This window comes from Alexandromys fortis, unplaced genomic scaffold, assembly GCF_014885135.2.
Source record: "Alexandromys fortis isolate MF-2015 unplaced genomic scaffold, M_Fortis_MF-2015_v1.1 scaffold_22, whole genome shotgun sequence".
NCBI classification, from domain to species: Eukaryota; Metazoa; Chordata; class Mammalia; order Rodentia; family Cricetidae; genus Alexandromys; species Alexandromys fortis.
Genome location: NW_026067900.1, coordinates 9,069,686 through 9,097,361, shown reverse-complemented (window position 1 = coordinate 9,097,361; position 27,676 = coordinate 9,069,686). Strand labels below are relative to the sequence as shown.

At 45.3% G+C, this 27,676-nt stretch overlaps 1 protein-coding gene across 3 annotated transcripts; it reads right to left on the bottom strand.

Moving 5' to 3' along the window:
• Positions 1–22,557, bottom strand: Leo1 (LEO1 homolog, Paf1/RNA polymerase II complex component). 3 transcript variants are annotated; one of them, XM_050127065.1, is made up of 12 exons: positions 22,398–22,557; positions 17,830–18,588; positions 16,179–16,283; positions 14,620–14,714; positions 13,657–13,802; positions 12,736–12,820; positions 9,722–9,816; positions 9,148–9,282; positions 8,117–8,252; positions 6,698–6,884; positions 4,695–4,792; positions 1–242 (listed from the first exon to the last, which is right to left on the bottom strand). In XM_050127065.1, exons 1-12 carry the CDS (start codon positions 22,453–22,455, stop codon positions 138–140), a joined length of 2,004 nt encoding a protein of 667 aa, XP_049983022.1. In that variant the 5' UTR covers positions 22,456–22,557; the 3' UTR covers positions 1–137. The 3 variants fall into 3 exon arrangements, with proteins under 3 accessions (XP_049983022.1, XP_049983031.1, XP_049983012.1); XM_050127074.1 differs by having other exon boundaries at positions 170–238; XM_050127055.1 differs by lacking the exon at positions 1–242 and adding an exon at positions 252–3,048.
• Positions 22,558–27,676: the final 5,119 nt, after the last annotated feature.

The window sequence follows — 27,676 nt, the reverse complement described above, 5'->3', positions numbered from 1 at the left end:
TTGTTTTTTTAAAGTGTTTTATTAAAATTAAATTTTCACAAACACAAATCAATTGATCACCATCAAAATAACTCATGTTTACATAGTATTTATAGACAAGCTGTACAATAAATATATAAAATGCATTCACAGTTGATTCAGTCATCCTCCTCCTCCTCTTCATCACTGATCACATACTTCTTATGCTTTTTATTTGCTTTATCATCATCTTCTGCTTTCCTCTTTCCAGAAGATTCACCTTCCTAAACAAATAAAACAGTTTATAGCCTCAAAGTCAAAAGAGAACATTCCTATGGCAGTTTATCTGAGTGAATGATTATCCACTAAAGTAACTTATAAAAAATCTTGCAGGTGCTCGCTTTGGCAGCACATGTACTAAAAATTGGAATGATACAGGAAGAAAAACATGGCCCCCGGCCAAATTTTTACCAAAAACGAAAAAACCAAGCAGGGCATGGTGGTGCACACTTGATTCCAGCACTTGGGAAGCAGAGGCAGGCAGATCTCTGTGAGGTGCAGACAAGCTTGTTCTACATAGTGAGTTCCACCCCAGTCAGGTCTACAAATGGGATTCTCTTAAACAAACAATAAGACAGCTTTGCAGAATTCAAGCCCAGCAGATTGTCTTGTACAGGGAGATGGGCAATGAGGTCCACCCTAGAAAAGGTTAGGACTCAAAGACAGTTCACCTTGGCCAGTAAGATGACTCAGCAGGCACTGCACACACACACACACACACACACACACACAGACACACGGCGTCTTAATCTAATCACGAAAGAATGAAGATTCACTTGTCCTACGGGAGCATTTCCCCATGATCAAGTATTTCATCAACAGTATCTCTCCTTTCTCAGCACTCAACTTATTTTCCCTATGTAGAATTCATTATTGCAGTGTCAATTTTTCAAAAATAATTTGCTTGGATATATTAAAAACCCACATCGTAAAGGTTTCTGAGAAGTATTTAAAGACATCAGAGAACTATATACAAGCACAGAATCTATTAGCACAACTGAAATCATCCTGCACAGCCCTCTACTAGGAACAGAACTCGGGAAGCTTTCCAAGAAATAACTTGGACAGAAAGAGTTCAGCCTCACATTTAAGCCAGCACTCCTTCAATAAACTCTGCTGTTGACTGACCCTTCAGAATTCCCACAAACCAACTCCTCACCAGAGATAAAGAATTGATGACGCTGGATTACACAGCCCAGAGGCAGGCTGCTTGCTTAGGATGAGAGAGACCCTGGCCCAGTTACTAGCACCACAAAATCAAGTGTAGTGGACAGACAAACGGCTTGAAAGCTAGTCATACAAGGCCAAAGAATGTTTCGAGATGCAAAATGCAACCTGGCATTCCCACGTTTTTTGTGATCTCCTTGGCTGGGCCTCTGATAACAAAATGACAGCCAACACTTGTTTCTTGTCTTTTTATCCCAAATGTATTCTTACAGACTGGGAGTGCCACCAGAGGGCTCGAGAAACTTATGAACCCATAAAGGACATGAAAGTCCTCCTCTGTATACATCCTAGCTGGTGGCAGTAAAGTGACCCAATTGCCGGAAGGATCTTGTCCCCAGGATGTGACCTCCTTCCCCACTCCCCAGCCAAGAGCAAACTGAAATCCTCTCTGGCCCCGTCAGCAAAGGCAGCACTGACTTTGCTCCACTGCAGAATCTTGCAAACACATTACATACCAGCACATAAGCAGTGTTCGGTGCTAGCTCTAAATTCCTTATTGTTAGAGACTAGATTTGAGTGGTTCAAAGAACTGCCGTGTTACTTCTCAACATGTATAACATTTTTCTAAAACCTCTTGGACAAGGTCTAGCAACAGCCCGAGGTCAGGCTCTCCCAAGGAAGTCTATATACAAACAGCGCCAGGTCCAGTTCAGGGCAAACACTGGTGGAAAGCCTGCCAAGACTGACTCCCCAGAAGCTGCAAGCAAGCACAGCACAGGAACCACCCCCTCCATCTACAATGGAGCCTTCAGGATGACCTTGTTTCAAGAAACTAGACGTGCAGAACTATTTTAGAAACAAGCTGAAGTATACATCCCTGTGCCAAAAATCCGTGAAGCAACAGAACATTAAGACTGAACTGATGCTGGATAATGTAGTCATGAACACAGGTTCCTACACACATGGACAGCTCACAGGTGATGACATAGGCAGGGCTGCTGTGGTTTCCAGAAAGGAGCCGCAGAAGAGGGGAGAGAAGACCAGGCCCTTGTACTAACCCTTCTCAGCAAGCAGCCTGTTGTGAGAAAGAGGTTTGACTTCTCACATGAGCCTTTGCCTTCCATGTCAATCCTTGAACCCAGTGTTTCCCTTTCTTAGCCTGGGGACAGAGAGCTGACAGAGAGTGCCCCACCACACACACACACACACACACACACACACACCTTGTCTCACTGTCTTTGAAGGAAGAAAAGGAAGTGTTTTACAGGCTGTAAAATGAAGTAGCTGGATAAGGTACTCTCCTTTGCATTGCTCTCCATTTGGGCTGGGAAAGGAAAGGCAGCATTTCCTGCTGAGCTAGATGTCACTTTGTTCCCACACTCCTATCTGTATTTACTACATACAGTAACTTTCCCAGGCAGAAGCATAAGCCTCAACAGAAGAACAAGAGAAGTGAGCCGACTTGCCCCAAGGCATGCAATGGGAACTGGCAAGTATGGGCAGCAACCAAATCAACGATGCAGCTGATGATCATCTTTTCTTTTCCATTTGTTTTTTGAGACAGGGTCTCACTCCATAGCACAGCTGGCCTGGAACTCACTATGTAGCCTCCTACTTCAGCCTCCCAAATCTTGGGGCTATGGGTATGAACCACCATGTCTGGGTAATCTAGACTTGCCCTTACCCTCAAAGCCGGTTCTGGCATAGCATGGGCTCCTCATATGGGTATCCTGACATCCAAAAGCTCCCCCACATCTTAGATGCACAGCCAGGTTCTTGGAATTTGGGGGTATGGAGAGGTGGTTGTACAAAGTGGAGCAGGAGGCTCCTCTCAGTCCTTGTCACCCACTGGCACGACCTGAGCTGCAGCGATAGGAAGAGGCATAGCAAAGCTGGAGGCAGAGGGGAACCACTGGCTGTCGGGCAAGGCAGGGAGGGCACAAAGCGACTCAGAGAGTGCTGGGGGGACCAACCAGAAAAGGAGCTTCTGTAAGAGAGCCGGAAGGCTTGCACTTGCCCAGCCCAGCCGGCTGCAGGAGATCTGACAAGCATCTCTTACTAGGAATAAATAGTTCCATGGCACCTCTCGATTTTCACGGTTCTGCTTGCCAAGGATTAAGCATCTGCTTGGATGAGCCCCCATTTGCCAACTGCTCATCACACTGTAAACGCACCATTAAGATGCTATTTCATTTAATTCACAACAAATATGTTGCAGGATAATGCTCACAAATTCTGTGTATAGCAAGCTACTCCCAAAACATCATGAAATAGTAAATGTGGTAATCAACATTAACCTGAGGACATAATTTTGTTTCACATGAGAAGAGTTCGTTACAGCCAAAATAATTAAAATAGCTTGAAAGCAAAACAGGAAGATATCCATTTCCTGCAATATGGCAGACCAGTAACGAGAACAGCCTCTCACTGAAAACAGCGAGTGATGATGGGTAAAAATAAAACAAAAGCATCATCGGAGGCCAAAACTAAGCAAAAGCTGGAAGGAAAAGCAGGGCACTAGAGCAGGCTCCTCCACATAGACACTGAACTATGACCATGAACACTGGCTTTTATGCCTTGCAAGATGGGCAGAACAGAAGACAAGGGTCAAAAGCCTTTAGTGTAAAAATGGACCAGGATATAAGCCTAGCACTGTTTCTCTGAGCCAGGAGTCTACAAACTTACAAAAAGTATTTATTTGTGTTGAGTGTGTGTGTAAGGTGTACATATGTACCACAGCATGTGTGCAGAGGTCAGAGGACAATCTGGTCTGGTAGCTCTCTCCTTCTACAATGCGGGTTTCACACAGCAAACCTAGCTGTCAGGCTTCACAGCCAAGTCAGCAAGATTTCATTCAATCAGAGAATGCAGCTTCAGGAGGTCCTAGGCAGCAGATGCTCAGGGTACCTTCCAGAAATACATACAAATCAGCCAGGCCTGGTTGTACATGCCTGTAATCTCAGCACCGGCAGGAGGACCAGGAGTTCAAGTCAGCCACATTACACAATGAGTTCAAGGCCTGCTTTAACTACATGCAACTCTCCCAGCTGTGGAGCTGCCTGAAGGCTGAGCTCCTGGCTCCCACTTCCTAGCTTTTGTGAGCTGTCACCCATGCTGGGGTGGGTTTTAGTGATGGCGCTACCTCTGAGTAATTTCTGATAATGTAAGTAACCCCTCCCCCATATTCCTGTAAGTAACCCCCAAAGAACTTACTGGTTTTCCAAACTGGACTTTGGTGGTATCTCTATTTTGGTCTGCTATGAGTTCCCTATCTGAGGTAAGTAGACTCGTGTGTTTCCTCAGGGAAAATCTTTGTCACACAATAGCAAGCAGGACAAAGGCAGAGCCTCGTGAAAGGAGTGAGTACCCAAATATGGGCCTCACCCCATGCACCTTGTGGACTAGGACCTTCATGGAGAACTCATTTGTGTGTGTCTCAGAGCTCCTTGTCATGCCAGGAGCGAGCCCCGAGAACAAGGGAACCCTAGAATTCAGTACATGTGGCTTACCTCATCACTGTTGAGTTTCTTTGCTTTGAGCAGTCTTTGAGCCTTGTCTTCTTCCGAGCCCTCATCACTGTCCGAGGAGTAGATTCTAGCGCGTTCCTCTGAAAATGAAGGAATCAGATGGAATCATTTTCATCAACAGTAATCTATTCATTGCTGAATTTGCCTTCCAATAAATACCGTCCATTCTCTTCTCTCTGTACTTTTCCACTGAGGAACAAAATAATTTCTATGGTTCCATTTTCTTGAGTGTATGTGATACATGTGTGTGCACAAGGGTGCACATGTATGCACATGCATGGGGCCTTGAATGCATCTCTAATATTCCACATTAAAAATGTTACAATTAAGATTTTTTTGTGATGAATTCGCATTGGCAAAATGAAGAAGGCTGCTGTACTGAGTTCTCAAAATAGGTAGGCTCTATAGCATTCAGCTGATCACATGAAGTCCTGCAAGAAAAGTCAGATAAAGAGAATTTATGTGTTTATAGAACGTATCACTCAGCCGAGCACAGCCAGGATAGGATGCAAGGTCATCTGCATCCTTATACTATGGTATGTATGACTGACATCTGGTTACACAGCTCTGTCAGAGTGAACTAGGAAGGGCTGGAGTGAAGTCCAGGGGTACAGTAGTTCCCTAACAGGCATTAAGCCCTGACTTTTTACCCAGTGCCACACACAACCCAAAGCATCTACAGACCTCATTTCTCAATTTACAGACACGGCAAATGATATTCAGAACTGAGAGGTTACGTGCTCAGAGCTGATGAGGTGGGCAAAGTGGCTTTAGGCACATTCATTCACTCTGTACTGGCATGAGCACCAAGACACTCCTTGTTCAGTCCTCAGCTCAGGTTCTAGGTACCATCAGCAGAGTGTTTATTTCACATGACACAGGGAAAATTCAAAGAGGCTGTGGGGCCTGTCAAATACCACCCTTAAAAAGTGGAAAAAACTAGGTGGACGTGGTAACACAGCCTGTAATGTCACATTCGGGAAGCTGAGGCAGGGGGATTCCAGTCATCCTGGCTGCTTCTGAGTCTGCTTTTCTTTCTTTTTTTTTTAAATATATTACTGATTTTATTTACTGTGTGGGTGTTTTGTCTACACGTCTGTCTGTGCACCATGTGTGTGCCTAGTGCCTGCAGAGGCCAAAAGAAGGCATAGATTCTGGGACTAGAGTTCAGACAGCTCTGAGCCATTAGTTTCATCAGTGAGCAAAGACATCAGAACACTGCAGAGATCAAAGAGAACATGTTTGTCTGGGATTCAGTATGTGCTGTAAATGCAAACTAAAACCACTGAGAGGAGGGAGCTGCCTAACACGGCTTAGAGAAAGGTAGGCAGGAAGGCAAAGAAAGCACCACGTGTCTCAGTAACATGTTCTTGATAACTGGCAACTTAGCTGAGTAAAGTGCCTTATGCCTAGAATACCAGCACTAAAGAAGCTGAGGCAGGAGACTGCTGAAAGTTTGAGGACAACCTGGACTGTAACGGCGTAAACGAATGCAGATTGTAACGAATGCAGACAGCTTTAATGGGGAAATAGACTTACAGAACCACCGTTCCTGCGGAGACCAGGAAAGCAGAAGCAGCGTCTGGGAGCAGCTCACCAAATTTATAGGCAAACATTAGCCCAAGGCGAGCCCCTAAAGCCCTAAGGGGTGGGACTTATCCCTACACTGGGATGAGAGCTTTTCTCAAAATGAAAACAAAAACCGTCAACCTTTCAAAGTGGAAATCAGAAGGACAAGGGGTAAGTTTGCAAGGGGCCTGATGTGGTGTACACGACTATAAACCCAACGCCCAGGAGACAGGGAAGAGGGACCTGTCCAAGGAAAGCCTCCAAAAATAAAATACCTGGAAGAGAGCCACGAGGGTCCTACCCTGCCAGGACAGCCTCAAACTTGGCAGGAAATGCTCAGTATCTTTAAGACACTGACTCGTGTACAAGGTGACACACAAGACACACAAGGGGACATGACTCTACCCCACACTCACCTCGAATGCCCCCTTTGTATCGGTTTTTAATGGCTGCCAGGCTGATGGACTCCTCGCCTTCCTCCTCCTCGTCATATCGGTCAGGCTCCAGGTAGCTGGCGCTCAGGCCCCGCTGGTGCTGCTTCTCTCTCATGCGGCGCTGCTGCGACTCCCTCCTGATGGAGGCCCTCAGGCGTTCTTCTTCTTTCTGTGAGAAAGCAAATACACCAGTTGCTGTGGTTTGAAAGTGACGCCAATTTCATGTGTTGGAAACTTAGTCCCTAGCTAGCTAGTTAATCCATGGGTTAACTGATAACTTAAAGGAATGATGGGCTGTCCCAGCACTGGCTGTTACAGAAGCGAGTTTGCTCCCTCTGCATCACCAGGATTTCCACCATGCCTGAATGCAGCAAGACGTCCTTCAACAGCCACTGTTGCCTTACTCTTGGACCTTCTAGCCTCGAAACATTTTTTTTTTAAATAATTTTATTTATTTTGCTTGGGGGGGAGGTAGGTCAGAGGCTAGCTTATGGGAGCTGGTCTTATCCTCTCACAGTGTGGGTGCTGGGGATTAGACCTGGGTTGTTAGGCTTAAGTGGAATAAACTTCTTGCCTTGCTTTTTTGATTGACAAGATCTTAGCATACACCAGGCTGACTCAGAACTCACAATCTATGAACCACAGGCTTTAGGTTCAATCCTCAGCATCACAAAACAAAACTCAGACAACTCTGTGAGACTCCACTTTAGGTCGTCTTCACTCGGACTGCTGCGCCTCCTCCTTAGTGTGCCCACTGAGCTCCGACAGGATCAACTAGTGTAGATGATGTAGTGGTGTTTGATATATGAAAACTCAGGTGGTCACTGTCAAGCCCTGTCGGGGAAGAACCCAAGAGCTTGCATATGTTTATCACTACCCCTGCACATCTTTGTTTAGTATATGCTTAGTAAATTAACATGGCCCACGCCACCGGAAGAGGGAAGGGAAGTCCAATAAGACATAATGAACAGATAAACACACGGTTTGGGCAATATGTTCTTTTCATTTGCTTGCTTGCTTGCTTGCTTGCTTGCTTGCTTTTTGAAACAGGGTTTCTCTATATAGTCCTGGCTATCCTAGAACTCGCTCAAGCTGGACTCAAACTCACAAAGACCCACCTGCCTCTGTCTCCCAAGTGCTGGGATTAAAGGCATACACCACCACTTGGCTACAATCTATTCTTTTTTCTTTTAATTAAAAAAAAAAATGTGCCTACATATATGTCTGGGTGAGGGTGTTGGGTCCCCTGGAACTGGAGTTGCAGGATTGTGAGCCGCCATGTGGGTGCTAGGAATTGAACCCGGGTCCTCTGCTCTTAACTTCTGAGCGATCTCTCCAGTCCCTACAGTCTGTTCTTAATACACAAATCTATTCCCGGATGAATAGATTTACCCCACATACCTTAATCATCTCTGTGCGCTGGCACTCAGGGTCACGACCAGCCATCGGTAAGATTCTAATCTTCTGTGTCTTTGAACATCTATCTGCAAGTGACAGAGTCATCTTCCTGTGTGTCGCACTGTCTGTAGAGTGAGGCCTGTGGGAAATGAACAGGAATTCCCCACTGTTAATCAATATATTTGTAAGCCAGTCGTACCCACATCATAAAAACATAAAGCCAGCAGCCACTTTCTGTTCAAAGAAGTAGACAAGACCATAAAATCGAATATTCTACTTGGAGGGCCATGGACTTTATCTAGCTCAGGGAGACAAGAAAAGAGGAAAAGAGAAACTGGGGTGAAGAAACTTGTATAGCATGGCCAGCCGAGGCTAAGCAGGGCTGACAGATACTGTGCTTTGTCCCCCTGCATCTTGACCTTCCCCATCTACCCCATGAGATAATCTCACAAAATGAAAGCTGTCCAAAGTCACACAAGTAGAAATAGATGCAGGCCCAATCCTGAAGCCTAGTTTAACAATTCTGAGTTGGTGCCCCCTCCAGACTGTCGTTCAGGACAAGGGGTCTGCTTATCCTCAAGAAAGAAGCACAGCACCCTCACCAGTGCCCAGGGTGCTCTGGTTTGCCGGGGACACATTCCCACAAAGATCTGGACACAACAGCACTAGGCAACGGGACAGCCCCAGTATTCACACCCCCAACTCCATGCCTTTCCTCGACATTAGCATACACAAGCCCTAATTACCCGATGTCTCCGAGTCAGTTTTATTGAAAACAGAGGGTCCATTTGACCAGCACAGACACAAGCACGTTAGCTCTCCTGGAGGATAGTAGTCACTAGAACTCACACACCGACATTCTCTTTTACATTACAGCCATGTAAACCTGGTTGAAGGACCTGGCTCCCGAGAAAGCACGTTCTCTGTCCTTTAAGTCTCAGCCTCCAGAAGCAAGAACCAGCCCTGGACTGTGCTGCGGAGTCCACCACAGGGACCAAGTACCAAAACCAAGCAATGTTCTTAAGAGCACGTACCTGAAGGTGAGCTTCGTTTTAAAGACAGCCTGCCCCTGCAGCCCAGTCCCTTGTCTTATGAACAGATGGTTGTGGTCTCCCTGCAGTGGGGCTTTGTACACATCAAACACTTCATTCCCTAAATGCAGGGACATGCTGAAGAGAAAAAACACTTGGCATGTTAAAATCTAAAGGCTTTCGCTCTACAGCTTTACTTCCCTGAAAGTGTGATCCAACCACTTTTCCCTCTTTATTCAAAATGCAGGAGGAGAGACACTGTGATGGAAATGACTTCCCTGAAGTCACACCTGTTGTGGTTCAGGCCCCGTCTCTACCCGTTCCCAGGGAAGGAACTTTTCCTCACATGTGAGTAGTATGCAATGGGGCCAAGGGGGCTAAGATTCCTAACTCACATTAGTTTATTGTCTCCCACCAACCCGAACACCTCCAACTATCATTTCTCTCAGGTTTCCTATGCAACCACAAGGAGTAACTAGTGGAGATCTCTAACAAGAGCTGGCCCTAGTAAGGTCGGGAGTCCACAGTTCTCTCCTCTCCCCTGGTCTGCGTGCCCAGAGCCGGCACGAGCTCTCACCTTCCATCTGACCACTTGACGATCCGAGCGTTGCTTTCTTTAATTTCATTCCCGTCATCGTCTCGGCGCACCCTCCATCTTATTGTATTTTCTACCTGTTTCACAATACAGAGCCTTAGGAAACGGTACTAGTGGTACTCCCTTGAGAGACAGGCAGTCACAGAATGAGCACGGTAGGTACATGACAGAAAAACAGGCAACAGTGAAATCCTCTTGTAATAAATTAAAAGCAGGAAAAATGTAAGTGTTTAAGTGAATTTCTGAGCTGCTAGTATAACAACGGTAGCTCACAGCCAGAGCATTTAAAACTGAGAAGCTCTGAGGTACAGGAGACAAAGCTTGAACTCCAAAGAGAACTTTGGAGGTAGACACATATGTAGAGGAAGTAGCATCACGGACCTAGGAACCAGTAATACCTCTCCCCACACACATATGGGGACTTGTCACCTACAGGATGGAAAAATGCCAGACAGATTTAGAAAATAAGTCACAGCTGCAGATATTAAAAACTTGATGGTTGCCAGGCGGAGGTGGCGCATGCCTTTAATCCGAGCACTTGGGAGGCGGAGGCAGGCAGATCTCTGTGAGTTCGAGGCCAGCCTGGTCTACAAGAGCTAGTTCCGGGACAGGAACCAAAAAGCTACGGAGAAACCCTGTCTCAAAAAATAAAAAAATAAAATAAAATAAACAAAAAAGCAAAAAAAACTTGATGGTCCTTCCAGGAGAACACAGCACATTAAATACATGCATTTATCATGCTACATCCCGGAAACATACTAAAATAGCAGTAAAGTGGAAAATACACTCATGCAGAATGACCCACGGGTTGTGGTGCCTGTCTGTGCTCCCAGCATGTGGGGCGCTATGGAAGGAGCACTGCAGAAGGAGGACTATGGATCTCAGTCCTGCCTGGGCTACAAGGCAAGGCCCCGTCTAAAGAGGCAGGGTTGGAGTGAAGAAGATGGAAACAAGGAGAAGGAAACATCCCAAGTTCATGTGCGACATGGACACATGAGTGCTCACACCACACACACCATATAAATATATGTAATTTTTAAAAATTTAAGAAATTAAAGTAAGACAATCTATTTCTATTCCTGTTTTCTCTCTTGTGTACAATAGGTTAGTGTACCAGTTGATTTTTGTCAACTTAACTTAGAGATAAATTTGGGAAGAATTGAGAAAATGTCTCTATCAGATCAGCCTGTAGTAAAGTCTGTGGTACTACCTTGATTAATGATTGATATGGGAGGCCCAGCTCATGCTGGCAGTGCTATCCCTGGGGCAGGTGATTCTGAGCTGTCTAAGAAAGCACGCTGAACAAGCCACAAGGAGAGAGCCTGTAAGGGCATTCTACAGTGGATTCTGCTTCGGTTCCTACCTCCTGGTTCCTGCACCAACTTCCTTCAACAATGGACTATGATATGAAAGTGTGAGATAAAATAAACCCTTTCCTCCCAAACTTGCTTTTGGTCACGGTGCTTATCACAGCAACAGAAACCCCAACTAAAGCAGTTAGCTACATATAAATATATGAACATGTATACAGGTATTGTCTTAGTTACTTCTATATTGTTGAGATAAAAGCACCATGACCAAGACAAATTATAAGAAGAAAAAATGATTTAATTTGGGGCTCACAGACTCAGAGTTAGAGCTATGCCCATCATGCAGGGAGCATGGCGGCAGGTAGACAGTAATGCTCTGGTGCAGTAGCTGAGAGCTCACATCTCATCCACTCCCAGTGACACACCTCCTCCAAGACCACACCTCCCAATCCTTCCCAAACAGTTCCACCAGCTGAGGGCCAACTATTTAACTGTATGAGCCTATGGGGGCCGTTCTCATTCAAACCAGCATAGGAATTAGCAACTGAGACATTTGAAAGATGTCTTTGAGGACACACTATGAAATCTCATTCTACAGGAAGGAAGCACATGGAAGTACTTCTAAAGACACAGAACCTCACAGAGCACATAGCTGGTTCCTGACTCAGCCACCAACTGACTCTAAGCCTGTTCACCTTGTCTCAACCATCATCACCCAAGAAACAAATCTAGGGTCACTTTCCATCACATCCCAAGCGTCTGAAGGAGAGCTACCTAATAAACACTGCCATTTTGTACTCTGAAGCACTTGAGGATTTAGAGCAAAATACTGATGTCTAAACTATGAGGTGCACACTGGAACATACAGTGGGCACACTGATACTCACTGCTGCACCATGACAGAAAACAGGAAACTGCTAAAATGATTAAGGAATAAAGAACTACCACATTAATTTATATAAATGATGAAAATAATGAGAAGGAGCAAAAAGAAGTCAGAGGCACTAAAATGGCCATGAGAAACTAATACTGCTAACTCTGAATTGGTACACATGCATACCAAGCAAATAATGCTGATACATGAGCCTGCAGTGCCAAGACAGTGGAAAGTCCAAACCATCTATCAGGCTAAACCTACCAGGTGAATGGTCCTGAGCAAATTATTGGCATTTTCACCTTTCTTACTTGGTCTGCATTTCTACAGTGGTCACTGACAGCTCTGACACCTGTGCCTAGACAGGGTCCATTTCAGCAATGTCACACAGACACTCAGGAAGCTGCTGCATGTGGTGAAGATGGGACAACTGGAAATGCAGCAGCTCAACCCCGAGTCAGGCATGGTGGCTCATGTCTGTGACCCAGCATTCCGGAGGTGGAGGTGGGAAGACCACGAGTTTAAGGACAACTTGGCTACATAGTGAGACTCTGCCCTCAATTTTCAAAAAAGCCTAACCTGCAAGGGCCTAGGTTTAGCCCCCAGGCAGCATGTCAGGGACCAAAGATGCAGCTCCATGAAGAGTATGCAGAGGCCCAGGGTTCAATCCCTAGCATCAGAAGAATTCTGAGAAGACAGATGGTTAACCTGGCTGATAGAACAAGGGACACAAAAACCATCTTCAGAGCTCAAGACTTAGGTTGGTGTCCCCAGATTCACGCTATAGGAGGGAAGCAAAGACTGCACGGTACCTTCAGTTTCAACCTGGTTCTCCCTTCTTCATCCAGCATCTCTTCATCTTCAAATTCATCTTCATAATACTGAGGATCAAAAGGCCTACAAGGGGTTTTTAAAATAAACTATTAATCCTATTTCATAAAGAGCACTGCCATGGTGTAGTTATGGTTATCACAACCCATTATATCAAAATTCATAACTTTAAAAACCACAATGCTCAGTTTGAAGCTCAACTTAAAAACATTAAAAATATGCTAAAATCAAACATTTTTATGCTATTATATATTTCTTGAAATATATTATAAACGAGGTTAAACATTCCAGATAGCAATGTGGTGGCACTTTTAATGCCAGTACTTAGGAGGCAGAGGCAGAGGCAGGCAGATCTGTGAGTTCCAGTCCAGCCAGGGCTACATAGTGAGACAATGTCTAAAGAAAAAAAAAATCAATTTTTCATATTCTAGGAGTCTTGCAAAGAAAAGAGCACATACACTGTAGCTGGCCACATCCTTTTCCTTGGGGTGAAGCGTGAAAATCACCCAAGACTTTGAGCGTTAACTTAGGAATCCCCACCAGCACAGTTTCACCAATAGCTGAATAGCTGTTGTCCTAATGTGCCAGCAGGTCTGCTTCTCACTGCAGTGTTGGTGGGCTGCAGTAGGTACCAAGTGTCTTGGAGACCAGGTGTCTCCTCATTCATAAGAGAGCATCAGATTGCAGCCAGTCGGTGATGGTGTACACCTTTGATCCCAGTACTTCATGTAACAGCCCTGGCTGTCCTGGAACTCTCTCTGTGGATCAGGCTGGCCTTTAATTCACAGAGATCTGCCTGCCTCTGCCTCCCAAGTGCTGGGATTAAAGGTGTGTGTCACCACCACCAGGTTAATACCCACATATTTCTAGCCAACACTCAGAAGACGTCTTGATTTCCTTACCTGGGCTCTACACTGAGGAAGTTGGGCAGTTTAACAAAATATAAGTCGTTTCCTAAGTCAGTGTTTACTTTGGGGATTTCTACTTCTATTCTTGTCTCAGGTATTGGCTCCTCCTCCTGCTGATCCTGAGGCAAGCCGTTTTCATCCTAGTGCAAGAAGGCAGAAGGTAAGAGCTGTGGGGAGTGGGCATCGGCCCAAGATCAACTCCACATTTTATAACTCAAGGGAGCAAGAAACACTGTTTGCTTTTCCCTTTGTTCTCATTTTGTTTGAGACAGGATCTCACTTTGTCACCCAGGCTGGCCTAGAACTCACTATATAGCCCACACTGGCCTCAAACTCAGAGAAATCCTCAGCCTTCCAAGTACTGGGATTACAAGTATGAGCTGCCATGCCCAGCAAGAACCATAGTAAGATAGTATCTTAGGACTAATGCACCCTCGGTCGTCAGCACTGTTCTTCTATCTGCAAAACATCTCAGGAAAGGCAAGACACGGCTGGCTGTGTCGCTACAGAGCACTGTGACCTAGGATCTGCCAGACCTTCATGGACAGAGTGTTCACTCAGTCAGCACTTATGCAGCCACGCTAATGGCATCGGAGAAGATTAGCACCCCATAGTGAGTCCGAGACCAGCCGCGGCTACCTAGCAAGGCCCTGTTTCCAACAAAAAGGAAAGGAATGGAGGAAGAATTACTAAGACAGCACACTTTGCGTGAGTGAGGAAAACAAGAAAGTGAAAGGTTCTTAAACGCCAGGTCCCCATGCTCTTGGCCTGTGAGGCCCAGCACCGTCTCACAGCAGCCGCAGTCACACCTACGCCTCCCTGGAACCAAGGTTCCCACAGAAAGTCATCCACATAAGACGACTTGGTTAGAAACTTCTTGGAGAAAGAGAGAGAGCCTTCAGCTGAGACTCTGTCTGACTTGAGTATGGGTCAACTCACGCCAGTACCCCGGCTTACCACAGGCTGTCCCGGAGTAGGGGGTTTATCTTCTCCATCGCTCCCTGAAGATATGTCGTCAGCACCTCCAAACAGATCCGTGGTTCCACCATTGTCTTCAGCGCAGAAAGAAAGATGCAGAGTGTTAACACTTGGTCTGGGTCAGCATCATGAAATGGCAGAAACCTAGGTCTGTAGCGTGTATGTGGAGAGACAGGCACTGTCGGGTGTGTGTGCAGAGAGCCAGGCACTGTGGCACGTGTGTGCAGAGACAGGTACAAGCATAGGCAGTTCCTCGTCCATCTCTGTATCCTTTTATTTTCTCTTATTGTTTAGAAGCCAGTTGTTTCTTCCAGGCTAAATCTTCAAATTTGGGCTAACACATTCTATGTCAGAGTTAGATGTCTGTCTAGCCAGCCCCACCCTCATAGGCAGAACATCACTGAGGTGCATATCAAAGCAGCAAGCAAAGAGAAAACCAGAAGAGTGGTTGGAGAGCCAGCTGTCTGTTTAAAATTGTAATTACAACAGTTAGAACAACTGGTAAAGACACAGTCTAGAATACACTATGAGACTGAGTTACAAAGATGTGACAAGGGACAAAAAAAAAAAAAAAAAAAAAATCACTGGACAGCAAGGCGGAGGTGACCAGAGTACTGAAGTTCATTCTACAGTAAAACAGAAACATGTCTGTGCCTTCCCCTCCCTCAGTATTCCCTTCTTAGCGCATATCACCACCCAACCACTGTACATGTGAGGTTTACTTGTCTCCTCAGTCTGCAAACCTAGGCACCAGGTGGCAAGTTCTACAAAGGAGATGATTTTCAATCATGGCCATACTCCCAGTGCCTACAACAGTCACAGTATATAGCACAGCCTCAAATCACACTGGTGACCGAAACGAAACAATGGACACCACCTACCAATTCTAACTCCTCTGTCTTCATCACCCTATTTTATATCTAGTAAGAAATCTGACCAGCCAAACACAGCAGGTCATCTGTTTCCAAAGCACACTCCTGAGCAGATATTTAAGTAACTTCAGGATTTGCTATCTTGTCTAGCTTTCCTTTTCTCTACAGGTGACTCTCAAAATGTCTGCCTTAAGATAACCTCTCGGAGCTTTGGAGCAATGCCTATTGCCACGCAGCGTAGTACAGCTGCATGTCCCCACAGCTCTGCTCTGACTTTTTCACACTGACATCTTCACTGCGGGGCCACCTGCCATTTGCAAACAGAACAGAGATGAACATGCACATCTCCACCTTTGCAATAACCTTAACCTGCATTTACACTTGTAACCCAGTCAAAGCTCACGCCTTCATCTAATATTAAACTGTCTGAGAACAGTAAGGACAGTCAGTCCAGTACTCTCCTTATTCCGAATGAAGAACACACTGTCACTTCCAAACAGTACAAAGGCTCAGCCCCCCTTGATAAATTCACTCAAACTATAAACAAAGAAGCAGGTTCACACAGTTTTCTGTGAGTCACGCAGTGTCAAGTTTTAGGAGTTTACAAAGGTTTAAAAGCACAGAGTCATGAACTACACGTGGGTACCAAAGAAATAGAAGGGCTACCTTTGGGCACCTCAGTGTCGCTATCCGCTTCCGAGTCAGACGGAATTGCATTCTTGCGCTTCATTCGTAAAACTTCATCTTCACTATCACTACCTCTTGCAGATTCTAAAAGAGCAGAATTAGAAGGTGTGCATAATCACATCCAAGCTTTACAGAGAAACTGCAACTTCATGCAAAGTAGTCCAGTTCAGCAACAAATAGAAAAGTATGATACATGTAACAATTTGTATCAATATATAATATATTAGGCTAAGTCAAAGAAGAAAACCTAGCCTGGCAGAGACAGTGCCTGTAGTCCTAGAACTGATGAGGCCGAGGCACAAGGAGACAAAAGCACGGTGACAGAACAGATCAGTTGGTGATGAGGTTAGGTACAGGCAAGGGACGTGGCTATAAAATGTGTCTCATAACATGTTGTCCTGTATCATGACCGTGGTAGCTGCATAAATCTATAAACATGTCAACACTAGTTACACTACACACAAACCAAAGGGTGGAGGTGTGGCTCAGTCAGTCACAAAGTGTGTGTCTAGCATGCCCAAGGGCCTGGGTTCAGCCCATCACAGAAAAAAAAATTAAAAAGTTGGTTGTGGTGGTAACTGCCTGTAATGCTAGCAGATTCTCTTACCCGTTCTTGAATTAATTTGCCAGCACTGTATAAGGCTTCAACATTCTGATAACCTTACAGAGAATCTTATTCTGAACTAGTTACTAAATACTTATGGAGCCCTAAGCACAGTTTATGCAGATTTAAACCCATATTGGGAAATATCCTGTCCTCTTGTTTAAAAAAAAAAGTCAAAATGTGTTTCTGAATGCGCCTCGTAAGATATTACAGGAACAATTCTCCCTTTGTACCTAAGCTTCCCAAGTCTGAACCAAACTAATTTAACATGACCAGTCACCTACAGAAATGAAGCAATCCATATACTACTCCAGAAAGATTTAACCTAAGTGGGGTGACTTATTATAATACAAAGAATTTAATCTCTAAAATATTTTCATATCCTATATGAAGAATGTGTTGATTTGAGCTGAGCAATCTAACTGACAATTATAGAGGGTGGGAGGGGACGCAGATGCCACCATTTACTGCAGGCAAATCTGCCAATGTGCTTGTTAATTCTCAGGAAAATGGAACCAATGTAGTTCATTTAGCTTCTCTAAGACTACGCTCTTTAATATTTTCCTCTACTTAGTCAGTGTATGAATGGAAGGGGAAGACAGTGAAAACAAACAGGGAAATTTAGAAGAACGCAGAAAGAGTGTGTGTGAGAGAGTTTTAAAGGTGAAAATAAAAGGATGGAAGCGGAGAAAACAAAAAATGAAAAACAGCATAATAAAGATGGGAATAAAGGAAATCGGGAGATAGTGCAGTGGTCAACAGCACCAGCTGCTCCTCCAGAGGACCCAGGTTCAGTTCCCAGCAACAATGTGGTGGCTCACAACCTGCTCTAACTTCAGGTCCAGGGGACCTAACACCCCTTCTGGCCTCCATGGGCACTGCACACATGTGGTACACGGATATGCATGCATGGAACACAGCCACCGGCATAAAGTATGATAAAAAAAATCTTTAGAAAGAAACAAGAACACAGCAAGGCTGCACCCAGATGTTTCTACTGAGTCGCACCTTCCCATGAATCTTTACCTGACTTCTGGTCCTGCTCCTCCTCGTCATCTGAATGCCTCCGGTCTTCATCTGAGACCTGTGGCCTTTCGTCATCAGAGTTTTGCATTTTCTCCTCATCGGACACCTGTGGCCGGTCCTCATCGTCCGAATTCTGCTTCTCATCATCATTATCAGAAGCTGCAGGATGCTCGTCATCAGAATTCCCCTTTTCGTCCTCAGACATCTGCTGTCTGTCATCGTCAGAAAGCTGGGCCCGGTCCTCATCATCTGTGTTCTGCATCTTCTCCTCGTCATCGTCGGAGTTCTGCAGCTTGTCGTCATCAGACCCTGGCTCCCGCTCCTCGTCGTCAGAGTTCTGCATCTTTTCATCGTCGGACTGGTCACTCTTATCTTCCCTGTCCCACTTCTCATCGTCCGACTGTGCTTTCTCTGAACCTTCTGCTTCTGAGTGGTGGCTCCCCTCATCTGATCTGTGACCCTCCTCATCCTCATCGTTGTGGGCCTCGGAGCCACTGTGCTGCTCTCCGTCAGAGGGCTCATTATCCTCATGGTCAGATCGCTCGGAAGCCTCTGACCTGTTGTCTGATCGTTCAGAGTGATTGTCGCTGCCGCTGTGATGGGAGGCTCCCTCCTCCTCACTGTCGTCGCCAAACAGTTCCTTGTTACTGGGCTGTCCTGACTCACCTCTCTCATCCTGGTCGCTCTCGCTGCCGGAAGCATTACTGCCAGAGGCACCGTTCTCCTGGTCAGAGTCTGAGTCAGACCCGGAATCAGAATCTGGGGGAATCGTGCAAACACAAGGTAATGTCAGCAAAGTAAAGAACTCTAAAAGTCCATCTCAACTTGATAAAAGGCAAACAGGAACTGGCAAAACTTTCTCAATGTTCCAGAGGCAAAGAAGTTTCAAGAACCAGGAGAATGTTCAGTTAAGAAAACTTAGCAAACTCACAGTAGTCAAGCACAGCAGCCCACACCTATAATCAACTCAGGAGGCTGAGGCAAAGGGATCAACTCAAATTCGAGGCTAGCCTGAGCTACATAGTTAAGTTCTAGGCTAACCTAGGCTACAGCATGAGACCCTGTTTGAAAAAGCTGAAGTAAATAAATAAATAATGTAGACCTCTTCATGTTTTACCTTACCCAGCCCACCCTTCACTGCTTCGTTCACCCACACAAAGCAGTATTTCTGGTACAGGTACCATTACTCGGAACCTGTGCCAGAAATACAGCAGGGGGAGAAAAGAAGAAAAATAAACAGAGCTTAAAAGCATAAGTATAGCTGGGCGATGGTGGCGCACGCCTTTAATCCCAGCACTCGGGAGGCAGAGGCAGGCGGATCTCTGTGAGTTCGAGACCAGCCTGGTCTACCGAGCTAGTGCCAGGACAGGCTCCAAAGCCACAGAGAAACCCTGTCTCGAAAAACCAAAAAAAAAAAAAAAAAAAAAAAAAAAAGCAAAAGCATAAGTATAGGAAAAAACTGTACATGGCCATCAAGTACATCACATGTGCATTATGGCCTTCTAGAAGAAAATCATAGCTAAAGAAACAATGACCCGAATTTGATGAGTCTACACATTCAAGAAGCTTAATGAACATCGTGCCACACTGGAACAACTTAAAGGGATCCACACATAAACATATCACCAAGTTATCAGAGAATTGTGAAAACAGCAAGATAAAAGGGAACCTCTGTAAGGATCACAACGGATTTTTCATCACAAACTACAGAGCAAAAACAGGCATTCAACTGTGGAAAGAAAAAGACTGTCCAACAAACACACATCTTTTTTCACTTTGCGGTGCTGACAACAGGGCTGGCATGTGCTAGACAAGAACACGACCCCTAAGCATGATTCAGCCTGACCTAGACTTTCAGAGCTTGCAACTATGCTTCAAAAAGTTTTACTAATTTAAAGGGCTTAATGAACCACAGATAAACTAGAAATTATTTTAAGATGAATGAAAGTGAAAATATTTTCTTAGGGGACAAAAAGGAAAAGCAGTGTTGCTCAAAAGAAAATGTATAGCTACAACCACCTACATTAAAAGAAACATCTCAAACAATATCCTACCTTTAAGGTATCAATATCTTAAGAGCTGAGAAAAAGAAAATAAAGCCTAACCTAGGGCAGTGGTGGCACACACCTTTAATCCCAGCACTCAGGAGACAGAGGCAGGCAGATCTTTGTTAGTTCAAGGCCAGCTTGGTCTACAGAATGAGTTCTAGGACAGTCAGGACTATGCAGAAAAACCCTGTCTCAAAAAAAAAACAAAAAAAGAGAAAAGCTCAAAATAGCATCAGCAAGAGAATAACAAAGAAAAAGAATGGAAAACCAATGGAAAACCAATAAATCCAGAAGTTTTGGTTTTGTTTATTTTTCCCATCATATGGGTTCTTGTAGTCTTGGTTGGCCTGTAACCCATATGTAGACCAGGCTGACCTAAAATTCCGCCAATACTCTTGCCTTTTGAGTGTTAGGATTACAAGGACACACCATCACACCTGGCTAAAAGTTCATTCTTTAAAAACATTAACAAAATTAAGCCTTTAGTCAGATTGTCAAAGAAAAAAATACAAGATTCAAATTACTAAAGTCAGGAATGGAAGTGGTGATGTCATCATTGGCCTGATAGAATCAATGTTTATAAACCATAAGTAATGCTAGAAACCTAAATACATTCCTTCTAAGGTCAAGAACAATATCTACTTTTGCAACTCCCATTCAATATTATAAAGAAAGTGCTAACCAGAGCAAGTAAATTACACAGGTAAGAGAAACAAACAGTACACTGTCTCTAATCATGATGGCATGGCTTCAGACATAGAAAACCCTAAAGAAGCCACAAAAATACAGCTAATGTATTAGCTGCAGGATAGCAATGAGACACAAGGTCAACCTACACTAGAAATGAAAACTATGAAATAACAACTAGCGGGGAGTGGAGGTACACATATGTAACACCAGCACCCACTGAGGCAAGAGATTCGGGAATATAAAGTCAACAAAGGCAATGCACACAGCAGATCGTGTGAAGAAAGAGGAAAAAAGAAAGGGAAGGAGGCAGCCGGGAGTCGGGCTGGGGGTGAGGGTGGCAAGGCAGACAAACAAGCAGGCCTACCAAGTACTACTCTGTCATGTCCATTCCAACTTCAAGATCAAGAGCCATTGTCAAGGACAGCACACCAGACCCAGAAGTAAACCTGAGAGTGTCCACTAACTTAGGTAAGATGGAAGAACACTGTAATGACCTTAAAAGTTTTCAAAAGGAAGAAAAGACAGAAAAACAGCTTAGAATTGCCATCATCTCGATAGACCACTGACTGCCTTGTGTCTTGTGTTACTATAGGAAAGCACTACAGGGTAGGGTACATCTCACTAACCAATGCTTCTCGTCAACTGTGCATCAAAAAAGAACCACGCTGGGGAGGGGGAAACCTGTCTCCTCATGATTATGTTCCCAACACCTGGCAAAATAACAGAAAATTATAGCGATCGTTGTTTATTGGATGAATGAAATGAAAAACCTGATGGAAGTCATAGGTAGGGTTACATAGAACTGTGCCTCAAGACCGGGCGGTGGTGGAGCACGCCTTTAATCCCAGCACTTGGGAGGCAGAGGCAGTCGGATCTCTGTGAGTTCGAGACCAGCCTGATCTACAAGAGCTAGTTCCAGGACAGGCTCCAAAACCACAGAGAAACCCTGTCTCGGAAAACAAAAAAACAAACAAACAAACAAAAACAAAAACAAAACAAGAACTGTGCCTCAAAGAGAAAAACAAACAAAGAGGAAAAACTACTAGCAAAAGTTGTGGGACGGGAGTTTATGCAGAAGTATTCGGGGCTGATCCTGCCCAGAGCTCTCACAGCAGAATTCCGTTCTCTGTACTTTCCCTTCATTGCAGTCATTACAAATAAACTGGAGTTGGCAAAAACCGGGGGGAGGGGCGAGGAAAAAGACATTGATGCAGGCTCATCTGGGCCTGGAAGGCTGCAAGAATTCTGAGGTTGGTCTCGATCTCTCCTCATTCCAAATTACTTCTACTCATATCTCAAATCCAAATATTCTTAGCCCCCGTGCTAGGAAAACCTCCATGCAACCCATTCATTCTTCACCAAATCTTCTGTCACGTCTCTCCAACACCCCCAAAGTGCCCCCATTCTTACATCACAGACAAGGAAAGGAGTTTTCTGAACAGGCTCACCAAGGGCACTTCATCTCCAGCGTGCAGTCCTTCGGCACAGCTCCACCCTGGTCCCCATCCCACCCCCAGACCCTTCATGAGCATCTGCAGTCCCCCCATCATCTCACTGTCTCACTCGGGAGGGCGTTATCGGGCACGATGAACAGTGAACAACTTAGTCCTTCGGCCAGGTGTGCACAGCGGGGCGCAGACCACCCGTCCCTGGACTGCTCCCCCCCCCACTCCGCGCTCGTCTCCAGGGAGAGGCTGGCACCGCCGGGCATGCAGGGGGCGCTGGGCAAGAGCGTGGGAGCACCAGATGCCCGGTGGAGCGCCTCCGGCCGGAAAGCAACTCGGCGCCCCGTGCACCCATCCGCGGAGTCCGCCCGCCCGCTCGCCGCACCTTTGCGCTCCGCCTCGCTCTCCGCTTCGCTCCCGAAAAGATCCTCCATGTCCGCCATGGCAGCTCGGTCCGCGGCCTCTGCCTGGCCGACTCGAGCCTGCTTTATGGCCGGGACCCAGCGAATACGACAATGTCGTAAAGATCGGCACAAAAACCTCCTTTGCTTCTGTGACCTAGTTTCCGCGTGCGCTCGGCGGGCTCCGCCCCCGAGTGTCTGTGCTCGCCCGCTGGGTTGCGCCCGCCTCGCTGAGTTTGGGGGTGCGGGGCCGACTGGTTTAGGACCCGTCAGCGGCGGTAGGCTTCAGCTTCCTGGAAACCTCACGCCTTTAATCCCTGCGCTGCGTAGGCAGACGTAGGTGATCCTTGTGAGTACCAGGCCAGATCGGTCTACATAACGAGTTCTCGCCATCCAGGGCTACAAAGGGAGACCGTGTCGCAAAAAATAAGACGTTGAGATGGTGGCGCACGCCTTTAATCCCAGCACATGGGAGGCAGAGACAGGCGGATCTCTGTGAGTTCGAGACCAGCCTGATCTACAGAGCTAGTTCCAGGACAGGTTACAAAGCCACAGAGAAACCCTGTCTCGAAAAACTAAAAAAAAAAAAAAAAAAAAAAAAAAAAGAAAGAAAAAAAGAAAAGAAACCCAAATTTATGCTCAGCTATCTAGCGTGGGATCCTTGAGGACCCCCGCCTCTTTAAGGAAAAAAAAAAAAAGAAAGAAAAAAGTTGGGAGGGTAGCTTGGCAGTGAAGTTCTGAAACCCTAGTACCTACTTAAACTCAGGTACGGCTCTGACAACTGTAATCCCAGCACGGAATCCACAAGCTCTGGGTTCAATAAAGAATCCTGTCTTTAAAATTAAAGTGCAAAGCCAGGTGACTTTAATCCAAACACTTGGGAGGCAGAGGTAGGCAGATCTGAGTTAGAGGCCAGCTTGGTCTATGGAGGGATCAGGGCTATACAGATAGACCACCTTGAAAAACCAATAAATAAATGAAAAAGAGAAAAAAAGAAAGAAAGAAGGAAAGAGAGAAGAAAAGAAAGGAAAACAATATGTCTAAGATATATGGTTAAGAAAGAAAAATTTGAATAGCATACATAAAAAGCCACCATTAACTTTGTGAGCCAGGCACAATGACACATGACTTTGATGCCAACACTCGGGAGGCAGAGGCTGATGGATCTCTGTGGGTTCAAGGTCAGCCTGGTCTAAATAGTTCCAGGACTGCCAGGGCCACATAGAGAAATCCTGTCTCAAAAGAACAAAAACCCTGGGGTAGCCTGAAATTGACTGTCTCTCTCCAGAAGACTCCCTCTGTAGACGCTGGAAACAGCGGTTGCTTCCTAAGAGAAGAACCTGAGGTCAGGAGGATAGGAAGGGGGAAATGCCGTCTTCTATCATCTCTTTTTAAAGATTCCTTGTTTTGCCTGCGTGCCTGCTTGTACCGCTTACATGCAGGTACCAGCAGAAGCCAGAAGAGGGCATCGGATCCCCTGCAGGAACTAGCAGAAGCCCGAAGAGGGCATCAGATCCCCTGAAGGTACCAGCAGAAACCAGAAGAGGGCATCAGATCCCCTGGAACTGGAGTTACAGGCAATTGTGAGCTACTTGGTACGGATGCTAGGAACCAACCCCATAGCCTCACAGTGTAGTACATGTTCTTAACTGCTGAGCCATCTCTCCTGTTTTCTGATCGCCTTTTTATACCCTCTGGTTTTTATATAAAATGTCCTCTAAATTTAAAGTCAAGTTTTGAATGATAACAAATGCCATTGGTGCTTAATTAGCTCTAGGTGCAAAGATTTTATTTTGTTCTGTTTTTTAGATTTTTCTACAATGGAAATATATTAGCGTAAGGGAATTTTTGTCTAGTAGGACAGACTGTGTTATGTTTTCCCTACCAACTTGGCATGCTGGATAGGGTTTTGTTTTGTCAACTTGACATAAGCTAGAGTCATCTGGAAAGAGGGAACCTCAGGTGAGAATAGGCGTCTATCAGATCGGCCTGTCGGCAAGTCTGTGACGCATTTTCTCGGTCCATGATGGATGTGGCCCCGTGCACTATGGGCAGCGCCACCTCTGGACAGGTGGTTCAGATTGCGTAATCAAGCTGAGCAAGCCAGTGAGCAGCATTCCTCTGTGGCCCTGCGTGCTGCCTGCCTTGGGTTCCTGCGCTGATTCCCCTTCAGGACAGAATGTAAACTGTAAGGTGAAACAAACTCTTTCCTCCCCAAGCTGCTTTTAGTCAGTGTTTTACCACAGCAATAGAAAGTACAGTAGGACATTTGGCATGAAGGACTCTGCGGGTTGTTTTTATAATCGTAGTAGAAAATGTGTAATATAGTATAAACTGAGAGTCACATTAGCTAGTTGCCTCATACAACACTCTCCTCAATCTCTCTCTCTCTCTCTCTCTCTCTCTCTCTCTCTCTCTCTCTCTCTCTCTCTGTACATACTTGGCATTTATCAAATCTATTTAGAAGGGAAGCTAATTTCCATATGGAGGAGTTTTCTGGGTATCTAGAAATAGACAACACTTCCCAAAATTAAGTCTGACCTGTTTTCCAAAATAATGGCAAGTATTTTATCCTTCACCTCCACGTCTGCTCATTGCCGTGTATCAGCTGGATTTTTAGGAGATTTGATTGTCGACTTCAAAGCCCCCGGTAAGTTCCCTATGTAAATGAGAGTTTGGGCAAGGAAAGATGAATGTTGAAAAGGTTTGGGTACACTTCCTATGAAAATGTGTATTTATGTGGAGAAAAGAGAAAAAGGCAAACAAACCACAGCAAGCAGAAGAAAGTTATTAAATCTGAAAGCATTTCTTAGAGAAAGAAAGGTGGACCTTTTGTTTGTTGGGACCTTTCCCCTCCAACGCAGAGGGGCTTGGGAGAAGGCTAGGTTTAGTTACTTCCTGCCCGTTGAGGGTTACCCGGGAACTGTGTCCTGGAAAGACCTCGCCAGCAGGCAGGATGAGGTCAGCTGCTGCACTAGCTAAGGGAGGAGACAACAGGCAGAGAGGAGGCGGGGCCTGCTAGGAGGAGAGTGACAGCTGGAGGGATACCACGGAGACAGTACCAAGTACCCGGAAGGAGAGACCGGGACAACAGAGACGACAGACAAAAATAAGGACAAAAAAGAACATCTTTAAAAACCCTAATAGATTAGTGGGAAGGATCTAGAGACAAAACTGGAGAACACTACCCACCTTCTAAAGCAGAGGAGAATGCAAGGAACCCCGCTCCTCTGCAATGTATGTGCATGATTTGGTTTTTTTAAGGCAGTCTCATACAGCCCAAGCAGGCTTTATGGGGTAGGGGGAGTTGGGTTTGTGGTTTTTTTCGAGACAGAGTTTCTCTGTGTAGCCCTCGGTGTCCTAGTACTGGCTCTGTAGACCAGGCTGGCCTCGAACTCACAGTTCTGCCTGTCTCTGCCCTCCCGAGTGCTGGGACTAGAGGCATGCCCCACCACAGCCTAGATCCAAGCAGGTTTTAAACTTCCTATATTTTTAAGGAAGGCTTTGAATCTGACTCTCCTATTTTTGCTTTCCAAGTGCTAGGAATGTGTACATCTGCACCAGTATGTCCAGTTATGAAAATGAAATAGAAAGAAACTACTAAAATAGATACAGCTAGCTGGGCTTGGAGGTCCACGCCTTTAATCCTAGCACTCAGGAGGTGAGATAGGCGGATCCCTGAGTTCAAGGGCTAGCCTGGTTGACAGAGCGAGTTCAGGGACTGCCAGGGGTACACAGAGAAACCCTATCTCGAAAAAAGAATAAACTGAATAAAATAGACTTAGCTCAAAGACAAAACTGAAGTGTTCTCCTTATGGTGACACTGCTCTCAGATTAAATCTGTCTGGTGTGTTTACTTATTTAACTGGGTATTTTAGAATCCTGAGTAAACACAGAGATGCCATCTCAGCAGAGGGTGGGAACTGGTGTGCCTGGCAGTGTCTCTCCTCCCTCTCAAGGGAGTCACTAGGAGGAGACAGTCTTCAGGCCTCAATTACAGAAGCACGGAGGTCTTAACAGTAATGTGGCAAAGGCCACAAGATGGTGACGGTGTGCTGAAGAGACTGTCACCTGCAAAATGAGGAAGAAGAGCAGCCCCCCTCCCACCCTTAGCCAGTCTTTCTTAAGCTAGATGTTTCTGTGAGCCTGTGGGGAAGCCTGGAGCAGAGCAAACTGAAGAAAGAGGCCCCTTGTGACCTCTAAAATAAAATGTAGCCGTGTTCATCCACTGTTTCTCGTAGTTAAAAACACTATTTTTAAAACAAACCCTTCAGAAATACATTTTCAGCTCGATACTGTGATGTTGAAGATGAGGACTCACCCTGTTCCCCAGGCTGGCCCTGAACTCCTTCCCTCAAGCGATCTTTCTTTGCCTCTCAGTAAATAGGAGAGCAGTGAAGCTCTCTGTGTCTGGTAAAGTGATCGTTTCTGGTTTTGTTCTTTTTTTGGTGGCTTTTGTTTGTTTTATTTTTAAATAATCTCATTATATAGCCCTGCCTGACCTGAAACTCATTGTATCCCAAATTAGCCTTCAACTCATGATCCTATGGCCTCAACCTCCAAGAGTTGGGTGTACAGGTGTGTACCACTACACCTGGCTGTTGATTCAGTTTAAAATACCAACACTACATTTGTAGGAAAATGTTGTTTTCTTGGGCACCGTAAAGTGGGAAATTTCCCCTAAAGAGTCCACTGAAGGTTTTCTTTCCTTTACTGTAATTTATTTCCTTACTCACCAGGAAATGACAGCTGGGGATAGTCCCCTTAATGGGTGTGACATTTTAGGTTGATTATGATTCATACTGATGTTCCGGTAAATTTGACTTTCAAATATGGGAACATATGTGTTTGTGTTGCTGCTGTATTGTGTGAGAATAGATGATCAGACCAGGACCTTATGCCATGGAAGGTATTATACCAAATGAGCTACATCTGCATGTACCTTTTATCTACTACTTAACATGGAAGCAAAATATGAACAGAAGAGTAGATTATAATCTTGGGCTTAAAATAGCAAGAAAAACTAAGCAAAGAGACACAGCACACAGATGATCCCACCAACACCATGAATCCTCTGTCTACCTGTGTTATTAGAAGTTATTTTTCACCTGGTGGTGGTGGCACACGCCTTTAATCCCAGCACTCAAGAGGCAGAGGCAGGAGGATCTCTGTAAATTCAAGGACAGCCTGGTCTACAGCCAGGGTTACACAGAAAAACCTTGTCTCAAAAAAAAAGCTATTTTTCTAGACAGAAGCAAGTAAT

Bases quoted from the DNA above. Each gene is read 5' to 3' on its own strand.
- Leo1 (XM_050127055.1), bottom strand. From the start codon at position 22,455: ATGGCGGACATGGAGGATCTTTTCGGGAGCGAAGCGGAGAGCGAGGCG. The intron at 18,589-22,397 runs GTGCGGCGAGCG...CGATTCCCCCAG, and splicing joins GAGCGAGGCGGAGCGCAAAG to ATTCTGATTCCGGGTCTGAC. The intron at 8,253-9,147 runs GTACGTGCTCTT...CATTTCCCACAG, and splicing joins AAAACGAAGCTCACCTTCAG to GCCTCACTCTACAGACAGTG.